We start from the raw sequence: 21051 nt of genomic DNA on the forward strand, positions 1-21051 counted from the left end.
GACTCCAGGACTACACCCTGGGCCAAAGGCAGATAGATGCTTAACCGCTGAGCCATCCAGGGATCCCCAGTTTCTAAGTTTCCTACAAGTAGAAGTAAAATTTGTTTTTGTTTCTTTCAGAAAAGAACCTATAATATTATTTGGATAAAGGATAACATTCCAAAATACTTTTATAACTATAAAAGAGGATATCTGCTTAAAAGTGGTATCTTTGTTTCTAAGACAAACTTGTATAATCTCTTTTATTACAATTATTGTAACATGGCTGTTCTTCAAACTATACATGGTGTAAGAGAAGAAAAGAGCACAGTGATAAAAACATCATAAAGCTTTTGGACTTGACTATAATTGTTGATTCTATTATTTATTAAATCTTTACTTTAAAATCCATGAATCCTTTTTTTTTTTTTTTTTTTAGAAAACTTGAAAAATGGACAGGAAAAGAAGAAAAGTAAATCACTCATGTTCTAAAGACAATAATAAAGTCCAGGTGTGCAGTGAAGTTGAAAAAAAATTTTTTTAAGATTTTATTTATTTATTCAGGAGAGACACACAGAAAGAGAGGCAGAGACACAGGAAGAGGAAGAAGCAGGCTCCATGCAGGGAGCCTGACATGGGACTCGATCCCAGGTCTCCAAGATCATGCCCTGGGCCAAAGGCAGCGCTAAACCGCTGAGCCACCTGGACTGCCCTGAAATTTTTTTTAATGTTCCCTGTACTACCCACAGAGCAAAAAGGGCAAAATTATCACCTTGGAAACTAAACAAAGAAAGGAGAATAGATGGGAAAGCTTTAGGCTGACGAAGAACCACTGTCTTGGAATCTACCCTATCTTTCCAAATGAGGATAAAAATACAGAAAGGACAGGGTCAACTGCAGATGTCCAACTGCAAAGGTTATATTTCATTTATAATGTGACTAGGAGCATGGAATCTTGCATTATAGTGAGAATACAATGTAGAATACTTTTACATTATTTTCTTGGTAAAACTATGCAACACACTACTCCCATTATACCTTATCATTCACTGAATGCATGCCTGCCTTATAAAACTGGATTATGAGCAACAAGAGAAAGGAGCGTACCTGTTTTGTTTTTTTATCCTAGCAAAAAAGGGAGCTCAAGATATGTCTGCAGCATAAATGAACAGAATCTTGGTATCTCTGCATTACACCTAATTACTGTTGTTTATTTACGTAACCTCCTCCTTTTGCCCTCAATGCCAAACTTGGCTAGGTAGGAGAGTTTTATTTAGTACCTGAGTTTGAAACTATAATAGCCCTCTGCATTTTCATTCATGGTGATTTCCATTTACAAGATTACTATTACATAAATAGTCAATAATTAGTGGCAGAGATAATGGTTTTGGAGCTGGACAGTGATGGTTTCAAAATCCAGCTGGCAGTAGATGCTATCTATGTGCCTTCTGATAAATTACTTAAAAATGTAAGCTTTTGTTTCCTTACCTGTCACAGGGGTTAATAAAAACTATTTCACAAAATATAAAGAATAAGATGAGATAACATAGGCTATACATAAAGCTTTGTACCTAGTACATACCAGATATTAATTTCCCTTTCTTCAAAAATTTATTGACATGAATAACATACTTTTATTCTACATATCTAAGAGAGAAGAAAAAGAAACCAAAATTGGATATTCAGGGTTTTTCTTTCAAATTTCAGATTGAGATTTCAGAAATTCTGGATGAAGGAAAGTAGAAAGCTTTTACTTCACTAGTTCAGTCCCTGTTATTATAGGTGATAATAACAAGAAGACTACCAATGAGTGCAAATGACTCATGTTTCTTTGATTCTTTAACTCATTAGTGATCAAATCAAAAAAATTAAAAAATTCTTTTAACAAACTGGAAAGTATAAAAAGAGGGTAAATATAATTTATTACCATAATAAATACAGTATATATTAATTCACCACCCTTAATTTCAATTTTTAAAAACACTGTGTCATGTAACCAAAAACAAGCAAAGAAAGGAGATATTACTTTTGATATTTTTGATTACATATTACAGTATGAATATACTTTGATATTTAAAGAATTAATTATTTCTGGTAATGAATGACATGTTCCTGATAAAGAATCTTTGACTCGGGATGCCTGGGTGGCTCAGTGGTTGAGCGTCTGCCTTCGGCCCGGGGCATGATCTTGGGGTCCTGGGATCGAATCCCATATCAGGCTCCCTGCATTGAGCCTGCTTCTCCCTCTGCCTGTATCTCTGCCTCTCTCTGTGTCTTTCATGAATAAATAAGTAAAATCTTAAAAAAAAAAGAAATGTATATATAAACAAGTCATAACAAATAAATATAAAATGCTAAAAAAAAAGAATCTTTCGCTCTATAAATTCCATATATAAAATGGCTTATGCACAAAGTACATCCCATAATTTCGTGGTCAGGCATTTTCTGAAAAAAAGCTTTTTGACAGTGTATATGCTTTATTTTTTATTATTTAAAGACTTTATTTATTCATGAGAGACAGAGAGAGAGAGAGAGAGAGAGGCAGAAACACAGGCAGGGGAAGAAGCAGGCTCCATATAGGGAGCCCTACGTGGGACTTGATCTTGGGTCTCCAGGATCAGGCCCTGGGCTGAAGGCAGCGCTAAACCACTGAGCCATCAGGGCTGCCCTATATTGCTTTATAATAGAAAAATATTCTTTTGCCATAATACATTATTTCTCATTTTATATTATTTTTTGTAATATAAAACCATTTTTTCTAGTGGTTTAGGCACTTGAGGTTTGACATATGACAAGATAAGAATTAACGTAAGATTATAGAATTAAATCAAAAGGCTCTAATATGAAACATGCTTATTAAAAATGGAGAAAAACCTATTGTACATACACATTCTTAAGTTGTAAAAGTTGTACCAGCACTTGGGCTTTACTGATAGACTAATTCATAGTTACTTTAAGTATGTCCTGTGAATGCAATGTGGTCATTGCATCAATTTCCTCTTCCCTGAATAGCTTAAGTATGATTAAACTGAAAATAAAGGGTACAAGAGAACCAATGAATTGTAAAAAAGCTATAAAAATACAGCTCAGTAGCTACAATTTAAATATTATTCCAATAAAAAGAAAGGAAAATTTATAAATTCCTAATATTCCTAAAGTATAAAGGTGATAAAATCATGTATAAAAGTTATTTAAAATTTTTAAAGCATTATATAAATTTTTCTTGAAGTACCAGCATTCCAATAGTATTACATAGACTAGAAATAGAACTGAAATACCAAATTGAATTGAAATTCCAATTCAATTTGTGATTTCACCCACACTTATCTGGAAAATAGAAACTAGATTTTTCTATTTCTAACCTCAATTTCCTTTCTGCTAAATTTCTAAGTATTATAATAATGGTTCTTAAATCTTTAAGATCTGAGGATTAAAGGCATATTTTCTTTAAAGAAAAACCTTTCTATCCCATCAAACAGTACAAGTTGGGAATGTCTGGATGGCTCAGTCAGTTAAGCGTCTGACTCTTGGTTTTGGCTCGGGTCATGATCTCAGCATCATGAGGATGAGTTCCATGTTGGGCTGTGCTCAGCATGGAGTCTGCCTGAGATTTTCTCCCTGTCTCTCTCTCCTTCTGCCCCTCATGCACTCTCTAAATTAAATAAAATCCTAAGAGAACAGTATGAATTGATTCAAAGATGTAATAACCCCAAATACAAAAACAATATAGCTCAAAAGAATTCTAATTAGCATTCATAAAATATACAGTTACATACATTATGAAGCTATAAATTATTGGGTATAGAATCACTAAATACTTACTGAGAAATAGTGTTGGTATCTAGGTCAACACAACTAACATCTGGTGGAGGGTCATAGAGATCAAAATATCTTGAATCAATTCCTACAATGAATGGACATGGTGCACTCAAGACATCTGCTAAAGCCAGTGGGCAGAGAGGAACATATGGGCACGGCCAGTGGAAAGGGAAAATCATCTTGGATAAACAAAAGATAGGAAAATATTCAGCTGTTTATAGTAAGCATAATTTATCAGCACACACAAAAAACTGTCTTTTAAATATTCATACCTAAAATCTAACATTTGATAATTAAATAATTATAACTAATATTAATGGTTAGAAAATTAACGTATTTTTCACAACATTCATTACTCTCTGAATTTTAGCTAAACCTTAAAGTAGCTTTAAATTAAATGAATAAATTAGGTTTTAAATGAAATTGATTGCCAATAAGAAACTCTGATATACTCACAGACACTAATGCTTCTGTCACGCTAGTAAGCACGGAAGGCCGTAAGGAATGGATGAGAATCTTGTGCTCTGTTACTGCAAACACCAGTAGTGTTACAGCATTTTCAGGGCCTAAATTTTGAAGTAGTGTTGAAAATTTGCCACCACTGTCAATCCAAACAAAATACACAATTAAAAAAATCCAAATATCTTATCCAAAATAATGAAAAAAGGTCATGATTGAGGTAGGATTATATTTATTCAACTTTAAATGTGATGGTTGCCCTTTGTGTGGAAAACATTAATCAGGAACACAATATGAAAACAATGAAGTTTTCTGAGGTTTCAAAATTATTTGATTTTTCTGCATTGTATTCAATATGGAAAATGAGTTGTTTTTCTTTTCAGAAGATCTGCCACGTAGATAATGTCCAAATAAAGAATTCACTCTATAAGAGGGATGCTTCAGTTCAAAGAAAAAAAAATTTTTTTTCAAAGAAAATTTTTAATGGAAGTTTGTTTTTTAATGGCTCATCTTTCACGGTAATTATCAGAAAAAATACATGACTTATTATAGGTCTACTTCCTTTGAGATAAATACACATAATAAAATTTCTACTTACAAATAGCTTATCTTTACTAATGTAATGATAATAGTAATATGAAATCGAGAGCTACCAAGTCAAATGATGGGATATACATACAAAGCAAATTAATAATCCAAACTGAAAAAAAAAATCCAAACTGAGACATTCTGTGTAGTAACAAAATACTGAACGACAAAGTAATAATTCAGTAAGCCAATCAGTAAGCTGTTTATATAATGCTAAAAAACTGGCTTTGCCGAATTAGCTTGTTTTAAGTAAAGCAAAACTAATAACATATCTATTGGAGAAATGAAAGCATGTCCACAAAAATCTTGTGCCTGTTCACAGCAGCAGTATTCATTATAGCCAAAAAAGTAGAAACAAGCCAAATGTCCATCAACTGATAAATAAATAAAGTGTGGTCTAGCTATATAATGGAATATTTGTTGGAAACACAAAGGAATAAAGTACTGTTGATACAATATGGATGAACTTTGGACAATTATAAGTGAAAGAAGTCAAACACAAAAGGCCACATATTATATGATTCCATTTAGATGAAATATCCAAAATAGGCAAACCTGGACAAATCTGAGGAGACAGAAAGTAGATTCATGGTTGCTTTGGGCTGGGGAGGGGTGTGTGTGTGTGTGTGTGTGTGTGTGTGTGTATTTGTGTACAGAGAAATGGGAGAAATGGAGGGGTAGCTGCTAAAGGGCCCAGGGTTTCTTTCTTAGAGTTATGTAAAATGTTCTAAAATTGATTATAGTGATCTCTCTATATCTCTATATTCATAGAATGAATATAACCACTGAATTGTATGGTATGTGAATTATATCAATAAAGCTGTTACCAAAAAAAAAAAAAAAGCCTCTTGAGTAATTTAGGATTTTATACATAGTCTCAGTCAGTATTTCTAGTTTATTTTCAGCTCAAACAAAGGTTAAGAAAACACTGGTCACTCTGGACCAAGACCTAGTGATGAAATAATCTGTAATTCTTACAAAATTAATGTCAAAGATGGCAGCTGGTCTCCCTTAGGTATGTGCTACAAAATAACTTAATTATAACTATTTCTTTGCTAGAAAATTACACAGCTAATTACATTTCAAGAAGTGATACTTCAGAAAAAAACATATTTCATAATTTCTCTTAACTTCTAAGTGATGAAATACACTGCTTTATTCCGTGGTTAGTATTTGAATATCTTTCTTTGTGGGTTAAATTTAAAATTAATTACATCTGAATGTCCTTCAGAGGGTATTTAAAGCTAAAAATAATTGTTTTAATATTCTACATACATACACCTATTTACGTGAGAGTAAGCACTTGATAATAATGAATGGATACATTAAATATTAAACTATTATAAAGGTTTTTCTTTTTCCTTTAAATAAAAGGAACTTAGATAAGAAACAGAAGAAATGAGAAGTATTTCCATCAACATGTGAAATTTTACCTAGGGAAGAGAAAATATTTAAATGTTACTTTAGCTCATACTAGATTTGGAGAAATCTAAATAGAAATGAAATTTTACTTGCCTTAGTGGAAGAGGTGAAGAAACAGGTTGACTGAGAATCAGATTATCATGTGGCGATAACTGGAAGAAAATTTACAATAAAGTGTTTGAAATATAAAGATGAGTTTTCAAACACTACTTTCAGGTAAAAAAAAAATACACACACACACACACACACACACATATATATGGACACATAGACACACACACACACACAGGCTAATTAATGATAGTGCCCATGAAGTTTCAACATATACATTAACCAGTAAAGGAACTGTTTATATTACTTATTAAGATCCTTAAAAGCATGGCCTTACCACTAACCTTTTCTAACTACTAACTTCTCCTACTCTAAATTATCTTTTCTCCTAATGCCACTTTAGTAACATTTTATTGAAAGACGAAATTATTCATTTAATACCACAAAATCAGGGTTAGCAAACCTATGGCCTCTGGAGCAAATCCACAGGCCATCTGTTTTTATAAATAAAGTTTTATTAGAATATTAGCCATACAAAAACAGACACATAGATCAATGGAACAGAATAGAGAACCCAGAAGTGGACCCTGAACTTTATGGTCAACTAATATTCGATAAAGGAGGAAAGACTATCCATTGGAAGAAAGACAGTCTCTTCAATAAATGGTGCTGGGAAAATTGGACATCCACATGCAGAAGAATGAAACTAGACCACTCTCTTTCACCATACACAAAGATAAACTCAAAATGGATGAAAGATCTAAATGTGAGACAAGATTCCATCAAAATCCTAGAGAAGAACACAGGCAACACCCTTTTTGAACTCGGCCACAGTAACTTCTTGCAAGATACATCCACTAAGGCAAAAGAAACAAAAGCAAAAATGAACTATTGGGACTTCATCAAGATAAGAAGCTTTTGCACAGCAAAGGATACAGTCAACAAAACTAAAAGACAACCTACAGAATGGGAGAAGATATTTGCAAATGACGTATCAGATAAAGGGCTAGTTTCCAAGATCTATAAAGAACTTATCAAACTCAACAGCAAAGAAACAAACAATCCAATCATGAAATGGGCAAAAGACATGAACAGAAATCTCACAGAGGAAGACATAGACATGGCCAACATGCACATGAGAAAATGCTCTGCATCACTTGCCATCAGGGAAATACAAATCAAAACCACAAGGAGATACCACCTCACACCAGTGAGAATGGGGCAAATTATCAAGGCAGGAAACAACAAATGTTGGAGAGGATGCGGAGAAAAGGGAACCCTCTTACACTGTTGGTGGGAATGTGAACTGGTGCAGCCACTCTGGAAAACTGTGGAGGTTCCTCAAAGAGTTAAAAATAGACCTGCCCTACGACCCAGCAATTGCACTGTTGGGGATTTACCCCAAAGATACAGATGCAATTAAACGCCGGGACACCTGCACCCCAATGTTTATAGCAGCAATGGCCACAATAGCCAAACTGTGGAAGGAGCCTCGGTGTCCATCGAAAGATGAGTGGATAAAGAAGATGTGGTTTATGTATACAATGGAATATTACTCAGCTATTAGAAATGACAAATACCCACCATTTGCTTCAACGTGGATGGAACTGGAGGGTATTATGCTGAGTGAAGTAAGTCAATCGGAGAAGGACAAACATTATATGTTCTCATTCATTTGGGGAATACAAATAATAGTGAAAGGGAATATAAGGGAAGGGAGAAGAAATGTGTGGGAAATATCAGAAAGGGAGACATAACGTAAAGACTGCTAACTCTGGGAAACGAACTAGGGGTGGTAGAAGGGGAGGAGGGCGGGGGGTGGGAGTGATTGGGTACGGGCACTGGGGGTTATTCTGTATGTTGGTAAATTGATCACCAATAAAAAAAAAAAAAAAAGAATATTAGCCATGCTCATTCGTTCAGGTATTATCTATAGCTGCTTTTGTGCAGTAAGAGCGGAGTAGTTTTGACAGAGATAGCATGGTGTATAAAGATTAAAATATTTACTATTTGGCCCTCAACAGAAAAAAACTGATTATAAAAATGATATTTTTTGGTACGCCTGAGTGGCCCAGTGGTTGAGTATCTGCCTCTGGCTCAGGGCGTGATCCCGGGATCCAATCTGGGATCGAGTCCCACATCAGGCTCCTTGCAGAGCCTGCTTCTCTGTCCGCCTGTGTCTCTGCCTCTCTCTGTGTGTCTCTCATGAATAAACAAATAATTCTTTTTAAAAAAATGATATTTTTCTAGATATTATATTTGTATCAACATTAAATTGATATATACCAGTATAATGCAATTATAATCTACATATTTAAATTTATGCATATTTATACATATTTCCACAAATTTATAAATATCTATTTGCCATATACTTCGAATTTTTTTTTTTTTACTTTGAATTTTGAATGATACCCCATCCCCATTAAGGGCTGTGATAAATACAGTAAAGCTCATACAGTGTTAACACATAAAAATATTTCCTTTATATAAATTGCTTTGTAAATGGTGATTAAGCAGACATCTTACAGATCAAGGGCACAAACAACAAAGAAATGTAAACAAAAGAGAAAAGATACAGTCAACTGGAACAAGACATAGGGAAAATAATTTATATTCATTTTGAACTTTCTCATCACAAAGATATGAACATTCCTTCCTGCATAATATATGAAAACACACAACTTAGCCTTATATCTATTCTATTTAACTTCGGGAATAAATGCCAAAGGCACAAACTTTCAAATACCTAGAACAAATTTAAGGGAAAGAAGTCTCTCTTTTGTATGTTCAAAAAGTGTCTATTGCCATTTACTTTAACCTTTTGCCTAAGGGGAAACATTAGATGTCTGTCTGGGAGGCAGCTAATAAAACACTAAGGGCCCAAACTCCAACATGTAAACTACTGATTCTCTTTTGATCACACTTGTTCTTTTCCTCCATTTAAAACTGTTATTCTGGGCAGCCCTGGTAGCTCAGAGGTTTAGCGCCGCCTTCAGCCCAGGGCGTGATCCTGGAGACCCGGGATTGAGTCCCACATCGGGCTCCCTGCATGGAGCCTGCTTCTCCCTCTGCCTGTGTCTCAGCCTCTCTCTCTGTGTCTCTTGTGAATAAATAAATAAAATCTTAAAAAAAAACCAAAACCCTGTTATTCTTATGGCCAATAATTATTTAATAGGGCACTTCTATCAAGAAAATCTTACCTGAAAAAAAAAAAAAAGAAAGAAAATCTTACCTGAACTAAAATCCGTGGCCTCTGAGGAGATGGAAAAGGAACTTTATGCATAAAATGAGAAATATGCCTTAAAAACAAACAGACAAAAACCCAATTGATTCCAAAGTGAATACCATATACTATAAAGGTCAACATGTCACCTCAAGTCCAAGTTGAGTCAAATGCTTTGTGTACTTATAATTTCGAAATCCCTGCTACTACAAAAACAAGTGAGCAAACAACACCAGAAATCATTTGTGCCATTAACGTTGCTTCTATCTAAATCCAATAGCTTTTCATATTAACAGTTCCTCACATTCAACAATGTTTATGTTAATGATGTCTCATTTTAACTTTTACCTCTCCCTAAGGAGATAATATGTAACATATTATGTGGATAGTACCAAAGAGCCTAATTCTTGTTTTGTTTTTCTCACAGAATGCCATTTTTCTTTGAAAGAACAACTGACAAATTAAGGTAATTCAATGTTGGGTATTCAGTAAATATTTTCAATATAAAAATGAATAAGATGAGCCTGTTGCTTCAAGAAAAATAACTCAATGGGGCTTCTGGCTGGCTCAGTCAGTTGAAGAATGTAACCCTTGATACTTGGGGATTGTGAGTTTGAGCCCCATGTTGGGTGTAGAGATTACTTAAAAAAATATTTAAAGAATAAAAATAAAATATAACTCATCATTGCCATTAATTTCAATTTTAATTCAATAAACAAATTAAATTTTAAGTGAAAATTAGAATTTTGTTACCATGTACTTGATAACTTCTGAATACTCAACAAAACTTTTCTGATGAAATAGGTGGTGATATTAATAAATATGATTTTTTACATTGATAATGAAATTTATCTATGTTAAGTCCATGAACCAGTATTTTCCAAATGACCATCGTATGATGCTACAAAAATCATGTATGTGTAAAAGTTCCACCTAGAGTGAGGAAAACCAACAGATTTTAATGTAACAGTGGAAGTTCATTACTGAAGTTTTAGACTTGTCAAGTTTCAGTTCAATATTAAAACAGAAAATCTACATAATAACCTGAAAAGGCGATTCAAATGCTCTCCCTTTTCTCCCACCTATATACCTGTATGAGGCCAGATTTTTTTCGTATACTTTCACCAAAACAACATATCGCAATAGGTTGAATACAGAAATGTATAGGAGAATCTAACTGTGTTCAGTTAGGCCAGGCAAAAATGTAAAACAGTGTCACTCTTCTCATTTATTTCTTTTTGAAAAGTTATGTATCAAAAAAAAGATACTTGTTAACATGTAATTATTTAAAAATATTATTAAACATTTTCTCCATTTTAATTTTTATTATAGTAAATAAATATTGGCAGGTAAAACACATAAAGAAAAGCTCTTTAGGGGAGGTCCTTATTTTTTCAGAATATAAAAAGGTTCTGAGACCAAAAAATTTGCTAACTACTACAGTAGAATATTGAGATGAGAGTTAAAAAAATACAAGAAAAGATTAGAGTAGTATTGTACATGGAATATTCTTATGATTATTCTATCATTTCCCAAATGTTACTGGGGTCAGAGAATTCTGCTTAAGAATACAAAAGAGTTTAAAAAAAAAAAAAAAAAAAAAAAGAATACAAAAGAGTTTAAGTAATAGATGGCATAAAATAAATAGTCAAATGGACAATGAAGATATTTAGATCGATTTGCAACAAATCTTACTGCATAGAACACTATTCAGTTTTTGTGATTTTAAAGTAAATCACTGAAATTTTAAAAAGAATAAAGAATGTGTTTGTCTAATTTTTCTTTAAATTCATGATATCTAAAAATAGTAGGGATATTTTTAAAAGTTCATAATAAACCCAAGTTATTTGAAAAATAAGAACTACAAAGCTAAATTTAAAATGCCAAATAGGATCTCCAAACTAGAAAAGAGCATCAAAAATGAAACATTCATTTCATTTTATTAGAGATAAAATTATTTAAAATAAAATGACTGTTGGGTGCCTGGCTGGCTCAGTCAGAAGATTATACAACTCTTAATCTTGGGGTCATGAGTTTGAGCCCCACGTTGGGTGTAGAGATTACTAAATAAACAAATAAACTTCAAAATAAACTAAAAATAAAGTAACATGACTATAGAAAAGTATAATAAATATGGTCCTAATGAAATAACCAAACTTTTTTCTTTCAAATAACTCTTGAGAAACCTAGTTTCCATATAAAATTTACTGAATTAAAATCAGCACAAATATACCACACATAATGGAAAGATCTGCCAAATTTTGAGCAAAGAAGGCTTCTAACTTACTTCTCAATTGGAAGGACATGAGGTCCAGAGATAGAGTAACGATACAGAAAGGTCAAAAATTTCCTGAATGCATCAAAAAAAGGCCAGTGAGAAAGAAGACAGATGCATTTACTAGTGTGAATTGTTTTAGAACTATCAGATTTCCCATCTGCTGATGATGCTAAACCCAAAAGAAGTCTCTGTTTTTCTGTGAGATTCTCCTCAGAGTATGGTTCATAAAACTGAATAGCAGCACCATAGACCTAGAAAACAAGTAATATATTTAATAAATATACCTTATTTCATTTATTCAAATAATATCATTAAATATTTAATGGATACGCCATTATGAGCTAGATCATTATGAGCCATTTATATGCCTATGAGCCAGGCAAGGTGAACTAGGTACCAGGAATGCAGTAGTGAACAAATGTTACTATTGCTTTCTTGAAGTATATTAAAACACACAAACACACGCAAAAATCAACACAGTGCTATTCTCACATCTCATTAACTGAAGGAAAAAAAAAGGCGTTTTAATTAAATTGAGCTTGTTTTCTGAAAAGTGAAAGCAATTGTATCAATATCTGCCACAAGATAGAACCTGAAAATAATTATTTGGTAGACAATGGGACAAATTTTAGGTAAGGAAATACATATTCCAACTTTAGGCAATTCACTGAATTTCTCTGGACCTCAATTTCCCAATCTATAAAATGAGGATTCAAACTAGATGATTTCCAAGGTCCTTTCCAACTATAATAGTCTATAATTCCACATAGCTTTGCATATTTAATAATGTCTTTTATATTACTCTCAAAGCTTCTGTATCACAGAAAGTAAAGCAATGGAGGATCATCATTTGATGATGAAAAAAATCTTTCACTATATTCACAAAAAAGCACCAGAGTGAATGAGACAGAATGAAAATTCTCTTTTCCTTTATCTTTAGATGTAGTAATTTTAACCAAATGGAAGAAGTATGTATAATAGATTCAATTTAACCAGTTATGTCTTTCTACTGTTGCTTACATTATATAAATATTAAGACTTGATAATATACAAGAAATTTGTTGATACTAGTTAAAACACATAGTACCTTTTCAGCTGAGGCTCCAGTTAACACAAATGTAGAAAATACAGGGAGAGGGTATTTGCTATTTGGTGGCCAACATTCAATAGTTGCACCCATTGGTAAACAAAATAGGGGAACAGATTCTGGGAGTGAGAAAGATTCGTAATCTTCTTGAGGATATCTACAAATTAGACCTATAAAAACAACAGTAAATATTAGGTCGTCAGTTCTTGAATTCAGGTGCTCATAATATGAATGATGCTAACATGCTTTATTATTTAACATATTTAATAACATTAATTATATACATGTTCATCAAATAACTGAATGCTTCAGTAGGATACATCTAAATTTTATCCTTAAACATCATTAACTATTCGTAATGACTGATTAATATTTATCAAGGTTCATCCACAAAGGCTAAGTTAGACAAACAAGAAAAGATTAGTCTAAAAAAACACACAAATACGAACACAATCCTAAAACTTTAGTTTGTTGTCACACTACCTTGAAGCATAGTAATATACCACTGTTTTGAAATTTTCAACATGCTTACCCCAGCTCCTATTAAAATCAATCATCCATTAAGTATCCAGTAAATGTAAGGATAAGATAAAACAGGAAAAAAAAAAAAAAAAAAAGACATGGGTTGTGGTCCCAGTCCTCACACTAAGTGTGGTAAAATGCAGGTTTTTTCCCCTTAAATTTTACTGGCCCTCATAATACGTATAAAGTATTCCATGAAAAATTATACTTACCAGCTTTATAGGATATAGTGTTAGTCTTTGCCACTGATTTTTTATAACATAAGTACACTGCAGATCCCCACTGAATTAAAAAAAAAGAAATAACATTTAATTTTAAAAGGTTATAACTTAATAAAATGAAATCTCTTTGATATCTCCAACACATACTATCTAAGACATAATAGCAGATTCTTGTTAGCTATTTTTAGTTGATTATTTCATCAGCATTTCATTGGAATTTTTGCCCACTTTTCTTTCAGAAGATGTTGTCTTCCCCTTGTAATAGCAGTAACATGACCCTTTAAAATAACTAAGGCATAACAATTTAGATTTTATTCTAACTCCAAACTTTGGGCAGAAATGACCAAGAAATATCTACTCATGGGTATACCTTCCTTTAGATTCCACAACCTCTTTTGGATATTGCCAGGTCTTTCTGTAACTCTTTATACCGAAACTTAAGAGTTATAATTTGCTATATCCATTTCCTTGTTTCCTATTCTCTCTCTCTCTTAATTTTGATATTTGCTTTATTATTATTTTTTTTAATTTTGAATTGTGCATGGAATACTATATCATTAGAAGGAAACTATTTTTTTTTTAAATTTTTATTTATTTACTTATGATAGTCACAGAGAGAGAGAGAGGCAGAGACACAGGCAGAGGGAGAAGCAGGCTCCATGCACCGGGAGCCCGACGTGGGATTCGATCCTGGGTCTCCAGGATCGCGCCCTGGGCCAAAGGCAGGTGCTAAACCGCTGCGCCACCCAGGGATCCCGATATTTGCTTTATTATAGTGGTCTGGTCCTATTCTCTCCTGAATCCGTTCCCAACCAGGTTTTTTTTTTTTTAACCTTCTTTTTTTTTTTTTTTTTTTTTTTAAAGATTTTATTTATTTATTCATGAAAGACACACAGAGAGAAAGGCAGAGGGAGAAGCAGGCTCCAGGCAGGGAATCTGATGTGGGACTCGATCCTGAGATCATGATCATGCCCTGAGCCAGGGGTAGATGCTCAACCGCTGAGCCACCCAGGCGTCCCCCCAATCTCACTGTTTTAATCTCACTGTTCCTTAAGAGAACACTTTAACAACTTTAATAATGCCAAGTCTAACAATTGCTTCCTAGTCTTCATCTCATTTAACCTCTCAGCAGATCTGACACTACTAATGACTCCTAAACGTGTTCTTGCCTTGAGGCATCACATTCTCCTGGTGTCTCTCCAAATCTCTGGCCATTCCTCAGGCTCCTCCTCTCTCTTTTCCTGATTATTGAATGGGACCTCTTTCCTTTTCTTTCTGTAAATGATCTCATACACTCAGTGCCATCGTTTTCTATAAGAGCTACTCCCAAAGGAGTCTCAAATTTCCAGTTACAGTGCAACTGAGATGGGGAAAACTGTGGCTAAAGCAGACTGGGAGGTGAAGAAAAGGAGTTCAGTTTTAGACATGATAGGTTTGAAACATCTATTAGACATCCAAAGTGAAAAATCAAATGGAGATAAGGCGAGAGAGGTCTGAAATGGAGATGTAACTTGGGAGATTGACAACCTGACATTAGATAGGGACAGATACATGCACATAGCACACTCCCTCACCTCCTTTAGGTCTCAACTCAAACGTCACTTCATTAGAGAGCCCTTCCTTCATCACCTTATATGCAATAACAATCCTCCCTCTACTCTGTCCAATCTCCCTGATCATCTCATCTTGCCTTTTTCCCCCCTCAACAGTACTTACTTTCATGGCATACTGTATATTTTCTTCCTTATTATCTGTCTCCCACCCCTAGAATATAGGTTCCATGATGGCAAGGGCTTTGTTTTGTTCACTGCTGTATCTGTGGCACTGAAAACAGTGCCTGTTATGCAGAAATGCTTAAAAGATAATTGTTGAATGAATGCGAGAGGATGTGTTTGTGCACAGATGACAGTGTGCCTGCATGAGCCAGTGTGTGGGGACAGATTTACGGCACTGAAGACAAACATATAGAGAAAATTAACTTACTTTAAGAAATATTAATTTTTTTTTTTACCTACTTACCTACCTACCTATCTATCTATCTGAGAGAGAGCATGAGATCAAGAGTGTGGGGAGGGCCAGAGGGAGAAGGAGAGAGGAAATCTGAAGCAGACTCCATGCTGACTGCAGGGACTGATGCAGGGCTTGATCCCATGACCCTGAGATCACAACCTGAGCAGAAATCAAGAGTCGGATGCTTAACTACCTGAGCCACCCAGATGCCCAAGAAATATTTTTAATTATTAAAAGACTTCTATAACAAATATCTATATACTCATTCCTAGATTTAATAAAGGTTAACAATTCAACATATTTGCTTCAAATGTTTTAATTCATAAAGAAACAAAAAAAAATTACAGGTTTAGCTAAACCCTCATCTCCCATCCATTTCTGTCCTCCAGAATTAGCTACTAGCCTGAAGCCAGTGTCTTTCATTCACATGTATTTAAAAATTTTATACTATAAATCTATAAGTATGTATTATTCTTTTGTGTACTTTTTAATTTCACATAAATGGTGAGATGCTGAATACATGTTTTTATGGCTTGCTTTTTCTAATTTCTTCATCTGAACTACTAGGTATTATTTCATTAATAAATGAAACACCATAGTTTATTTTAATTATTCCTTTATTGATAAGACACTTGGATTACTTCCCTTTTGGGGGGAAGGGTTATTATGAATAATGATGTAGTATGTTGATTCCTCATCTAGAAATTGTTCTTGCTTTTTAAACATTTTTCATGTGTCTCCAGCAGACCAGTATGTTAAACTGTGCTTAGGACATTAATTATGCTAACTGCTGTGTTAGCATTTTGCTTTTATAAATGTTCTAGTACTTTTGCATCAAAAGAATGGACGTACAGGGCGCCTGGGTGGCTCAGTCAGTTGAGTGACTGACCCTTGGTTTTGGTTCAGGTCATGATCTCAGGGTCATGGGATCTGCTTGAGATTCTCTCTCTCTCTCTCCTCGTACCCCTTTCCCTGCTTGTGTACACTCTCAAATCAATCTTTTTTTTTTAAAAAAAATGAATGGATGTATATAAAAGTGAAATGGATATTATGAATGTAGACACATTAGACTTTTAGTTAATGAGGTGTGTACAAATATACTAACAAAAGACCTTCTCTTGTCTTTTGTTAAAAGGTCCCAACACTCTAATTCCCAACAGCTAATTTGTAAAGATAACAAAAAAACCCTCAGTGATAACCATTGTGATAATAAGAAGGGAACTACATGACTATTTAGATGTGGCAGAAACCAAAAGGAATATTCTACAACAAAAAACGGGGACTTAGAGATAACAGTAAAAGTTATGGAGTTCTAGAGGAAAAGAACCATGGATATCAAAACTAAAAGAGGGTTTTCTGAAGTTTTTACATACAAGGTCAGTGAAAAAGAAAGAGGAATCATTGTTCTAGAAATACTTTAAATGTTTAACTTATAAATAAAGCACCCATATTGTGGTTTACATGACAAAAAGAAGTTTCAAGTGCCCCCCCCCCCCTTTTAGGAGTTAGGTACATTAATTACTTGCTTAATTAATAACTCTACTTTTCTTTTTTTTTTTTTAAATTTTTTTTTTTAATTTATTTATGATAGTCACAGAGAGAGAGAGAGGCAGAGACACAGGCAGAGGGAGAAGCAGGCTCCATGCACCGGGAGCCCGACGTGGGATTCGATCCCGGGTCTCCAGGATCGCGCCCTGGGCCAAAGGCAGGCGCCAAACCACTGCGCCACCCAGGGATCCCAACTCTACTTTTCTAAAAGACCTTGCTAGAGCAAATACAGACATTCTTAAAAGGTTGCAAAACAAGAGCCATCTGGATAGGTAAAAAAATACCCTCAATGAATAAAAAAACAAGGAAATGGTCCGAAATTTGCCAAAAATTAGCTGTGTGAATCAAAGCACCCAGACTAGCATTTTTGAACCACCTGAGTACTTTTAAGTTCTCTTTTGGCTCTAAAATATGCTTCTACTCTAAATCAAAGTTCAAACCATTTAAGGCATACAGTCCAAAGTTTAAAAACTAATAATTCTTGAAAACTCTTTCCATAAGCTTAATGGGAACATGGGGGAGATTCTATTTGAAGCCAAAGCTGTAGAAATTTGAGGAAAGATTCAACACATATCTTTTATCTATTAGATTGGTTTTTTGTTTGTTTGTTTACCTGGTTTAGAAACGTAGTAGATGACTTTCATTCAAGCTACCTAATTTTCAAAAACAAGAGTCAGCTACATAGCTATTGCTGGGTATAATCAACACATCAATAATTTAATCCCAACCACTTCCTGATTCTTTATATACACTTTAGACAGATATGAACATAAGTTTCCTATACTGCATGTCTATTTTAAATTTTCTCAAAGAGTAAGAAGTCATTGTACATCTGCTCCAAAGAACTAAATTTGCTTTTACTACCTTATGGTTGATGGAAACAAAGATTGTTAATATATATAAACCACAGCCCACAGCTTAAAAAAGATATCTACTGCTAAGATCAGGCGAGTTTCCTTATTGTCAGGACTAACACTAGATTTAAGTATAAGAAAATAAACATTTAAGAGGTTTTATTCCTGTAGTATTTCGTAAAAGAATTTAGGAGGAGCTTAAACATCAGGCAAAAATAAAATTTTAAAAAGCTCTTCCTTGCTGAATGTCAATTATATCTCAATACAACCGAAAAAAAGAAGTTTCCCCCCAGACATTAAATACACATGAAAAGGACCAATAAAGCAGAATTAACCAAATGTAATAGCTAACATTTATACATCACTTATTATGTACCATGCACTACCCTGTTACTTAAAAATATTAATTCATAAAAAAATTAATTCATTTAATCTTCATAAAAAGCCTATGAAATAAAGTACTATTTTATCCCTATTTCATGAATGAGGAAATTGAGGTACAAAGAGTCAAGGAACTTGTCTAAGACAAAAAATCTGTAATTCAAATCCAGTAGTTTAGATGGAGTCCATTTCTTTCTTTCTTTTTTTTTTAAGATTGATTGATTGATTGATTGATTTATGATAGACATAGAGAGAGAGAGAGGCAGAGACACAGGAGGAGGGAGAAGCAGGCTCCATGTTGGGAGCCTGACGTGGGACTCGATCCTGGGACTCCAGGATCGAGTCCTGGGCCAAAGGCAGGCGCTAAACCGCTGAGCCACCCAGGGATCCCTGGAGTTCATTTCTGCTCACACTGTTACATTTCTCTTTCTCCTTTTAGTAGAGAATAAATGTTCTCTGACAATATTGGGACCAATTTTTCAGGATAAGGAAAAATAGAAACTCCTATCTCTCATTTCAGTTTCAAGGCAGTAAGCCTACCTTGAACACCTTGATTAATAAAACCTAGAAATGGTTCTGATGACACTGCCAATTTATTTTGAATCAAAAACCAACACATCCATAAAATAAATGGAAAATTCACCAATGGGAAGATGGGAAGTACCTGTGAAGCTGCACAATCTTAGTAAAATACCAAACAAAATCTAAAATGATGTTAAGCTGGACATATCATGGGAATTCAAAAACCCTTCTTGCATTCACTCTCAGGACCACATAAAGCCTGTAAAACTCTTGTTTGGTACCATGATCTTTTTTCTCCACCATAATTTCTGCAACTATCACCTGTCATCACCATGCCAAAATAAAATGCAAGGAAGCTATTAAAAGGATACGGCATTTTATATATGAATGGCTGTTGACAAAAAAATAGTCATCTAATTAGCTGTTACATTGCTGCAGATAATTTGTTAGGATACAATTTCCATTTACTGTCAATATCCATTTTTTGAATCACCTATTTAAAGATTTAAAAAAAAGATTTTAAACAAATACTGCTACTAATTAAAGTTACAGATTTCTCATAAAGAAAATTTGGATCTGAAAGATGCTTAGAGATAACAAGCTAACACACATACAGTACTTCCATTTATGTACTGGGACATAGTTCTAAATTCATTTAATCATCACAGTACCTTATGAGTTATATGCCATTATCATCCTTATTTTACAATCGTACAACTGATACAGAGAAAGACTAAGTTACTTGCCCAAGGTCACAGAGCCAATTAAGTATCAGAATTAGACTCTGGCTCTAGAGTCTGTGCTCTGAACCACTTGGCAATACTGACCTTAACCACTACAACACAAATCTATTTTACTATCTTGCTGAAAGAGTTCAAAACATTTTTCAGGACCTCAAAATCTGCATTGTATCTAGACATATATCAATACACTTCAGTTCTTCCTCTTCTAGCTTTACTAAACCTTCAGTATTTCTCATGTTGCTAGCTTAACAGAAGAGAGAATAAATAATAATTTAAAAAATCAACTTCCCATAAAAACTTAATAAGTGAGATATATATAAAATCTTTTAAATCTTAGTAAAGTATTCATTTACATAGCTGTAGTAGTACAATGTACATATCTGCTCTAGGATCATTAAGAAATTAAGTTTGAAAATTTATGATTAAAAATCCAACTGTTGAAAAAGTTATTGTTAAAAAAACCCCAAAACTTTCATATTTTGTTGGTAGGATATAAATTAGTTAAATCTTTCTGGATAAAAATCTTTTTTTTTTTTTTTAAATTTTTATTTATTTATGATAGTCACACACAGAGACAGAGAGAGAGGCAGAGACACAGGCAGAGGGAGAAGCAGGCTCCATGCACCGGGAACCCGATGCTGGGCCAAAGGCAGGCACCAAACCGCTGCGCCACCCAGGGATCCCTCTGGATAAAAATCTTAAAAGTAAAGCTTTGATCTACAAATTCCAGGACATATCATAGGGAAATATAGTAATTCAGTATAGTGTTTGGAGTTTGGTTCTAGAAGGTTTTTTTTTTTTAAAGATTTTATGTATGTATGTATGTATGTATTTATTTGAGAGAGAGAGTGCAGGCACATGAGCAGAAGGGAGAGGGAGAAGCAGGCTCCCCACTGAGCAGAGAGTGCAACCTGGGGCTTGATCCCAAGACCCTGGGATCATGACCAGAGCTGAAGGCAGATGCTTAACAGACTGAGCCACCAGGGTACCATCCCTGGTACTAGAGTTCTATAGTTTGGGTTTGAACCTTCGTTCAATTGCTTATTGAAGGTATGACCTTGGGCAAGTAAAACCTTTTTAACTCTCAAATTTCCTTCTCTGTAAAATGAAGGTGGGGGGTGTGGTGGGAAACACCACTCAAAGTGGTTATATGAACTGAGTTAATGGATATAAAATGCACATAAGAGCTCAATTAATGTAAATTATTCTATAGAAAATTTAATTGTGACTATGTTCATAACAGCTTTGCTTATAATATAAAAAAATTAAATCTAAATGTCTCACAATAAAAGATGGAATAAATAAATTGTGGCAACATCCATTTAATGCAATAATATCAGC

General features: G+C 33.9%; 1 protein-coding gene across 7 annotated transcripts in view; it reads right to left on the reverse strand.

The window, feature by feature from the left end:
* Positions 1–21051, reverse strand: part of DENND4A (DENN domain containing 4A) — a 139243-nt gene that overhangs the window by 54468 nt on the left and 63724 nt on the right. For all 7 annotated transcript variants that reach the window (XM_038580750.1, XM_038580751.1, XM_038580749.1 and 4 more), the window contains exons 5-11: positions 13644–13713; positions 12910–13079; positions 11832–12073; positions 9554–9620; positions 6361–6419; positions 4255–4399; positions 3802–3977 (exon numbers count right to left, since the gene is read on the reverse strand). In XM_038580750.1, coding sequence (XP_038436678.1) covers positions 3802–3977; positions 4255–4399; positions 6361–6419; positions 9554–9620; positions 11832–12073; positions 12910–13079; positions 13644–13713 — 929 coding nt within the window. The remainder of the gene's footprint in view (positions 1–3801; positions 3978–4254; positions 4400–6360; positions 6420–9553; positions 9621–11831; positions 12074–12909; positions 13080–13643; positions 13714–21051) is intronic.

Source organism: Canis lupus, chromosome 30 (genome assembly GCF_011100685.1).
Source record: "Canis lupus familiaris isolate Mischka breed German Shepherd chromosome 30, alternate assembly UU_Cfam_GSD_1.0, whole genome shotgun sequence".
NCBI classification, from domain to species: domain Eukaryota; kingdom Metazoa; phylum Chordata; class Mammalia; order Carnivora; family Canidae; genus Canis; species Canis lupus.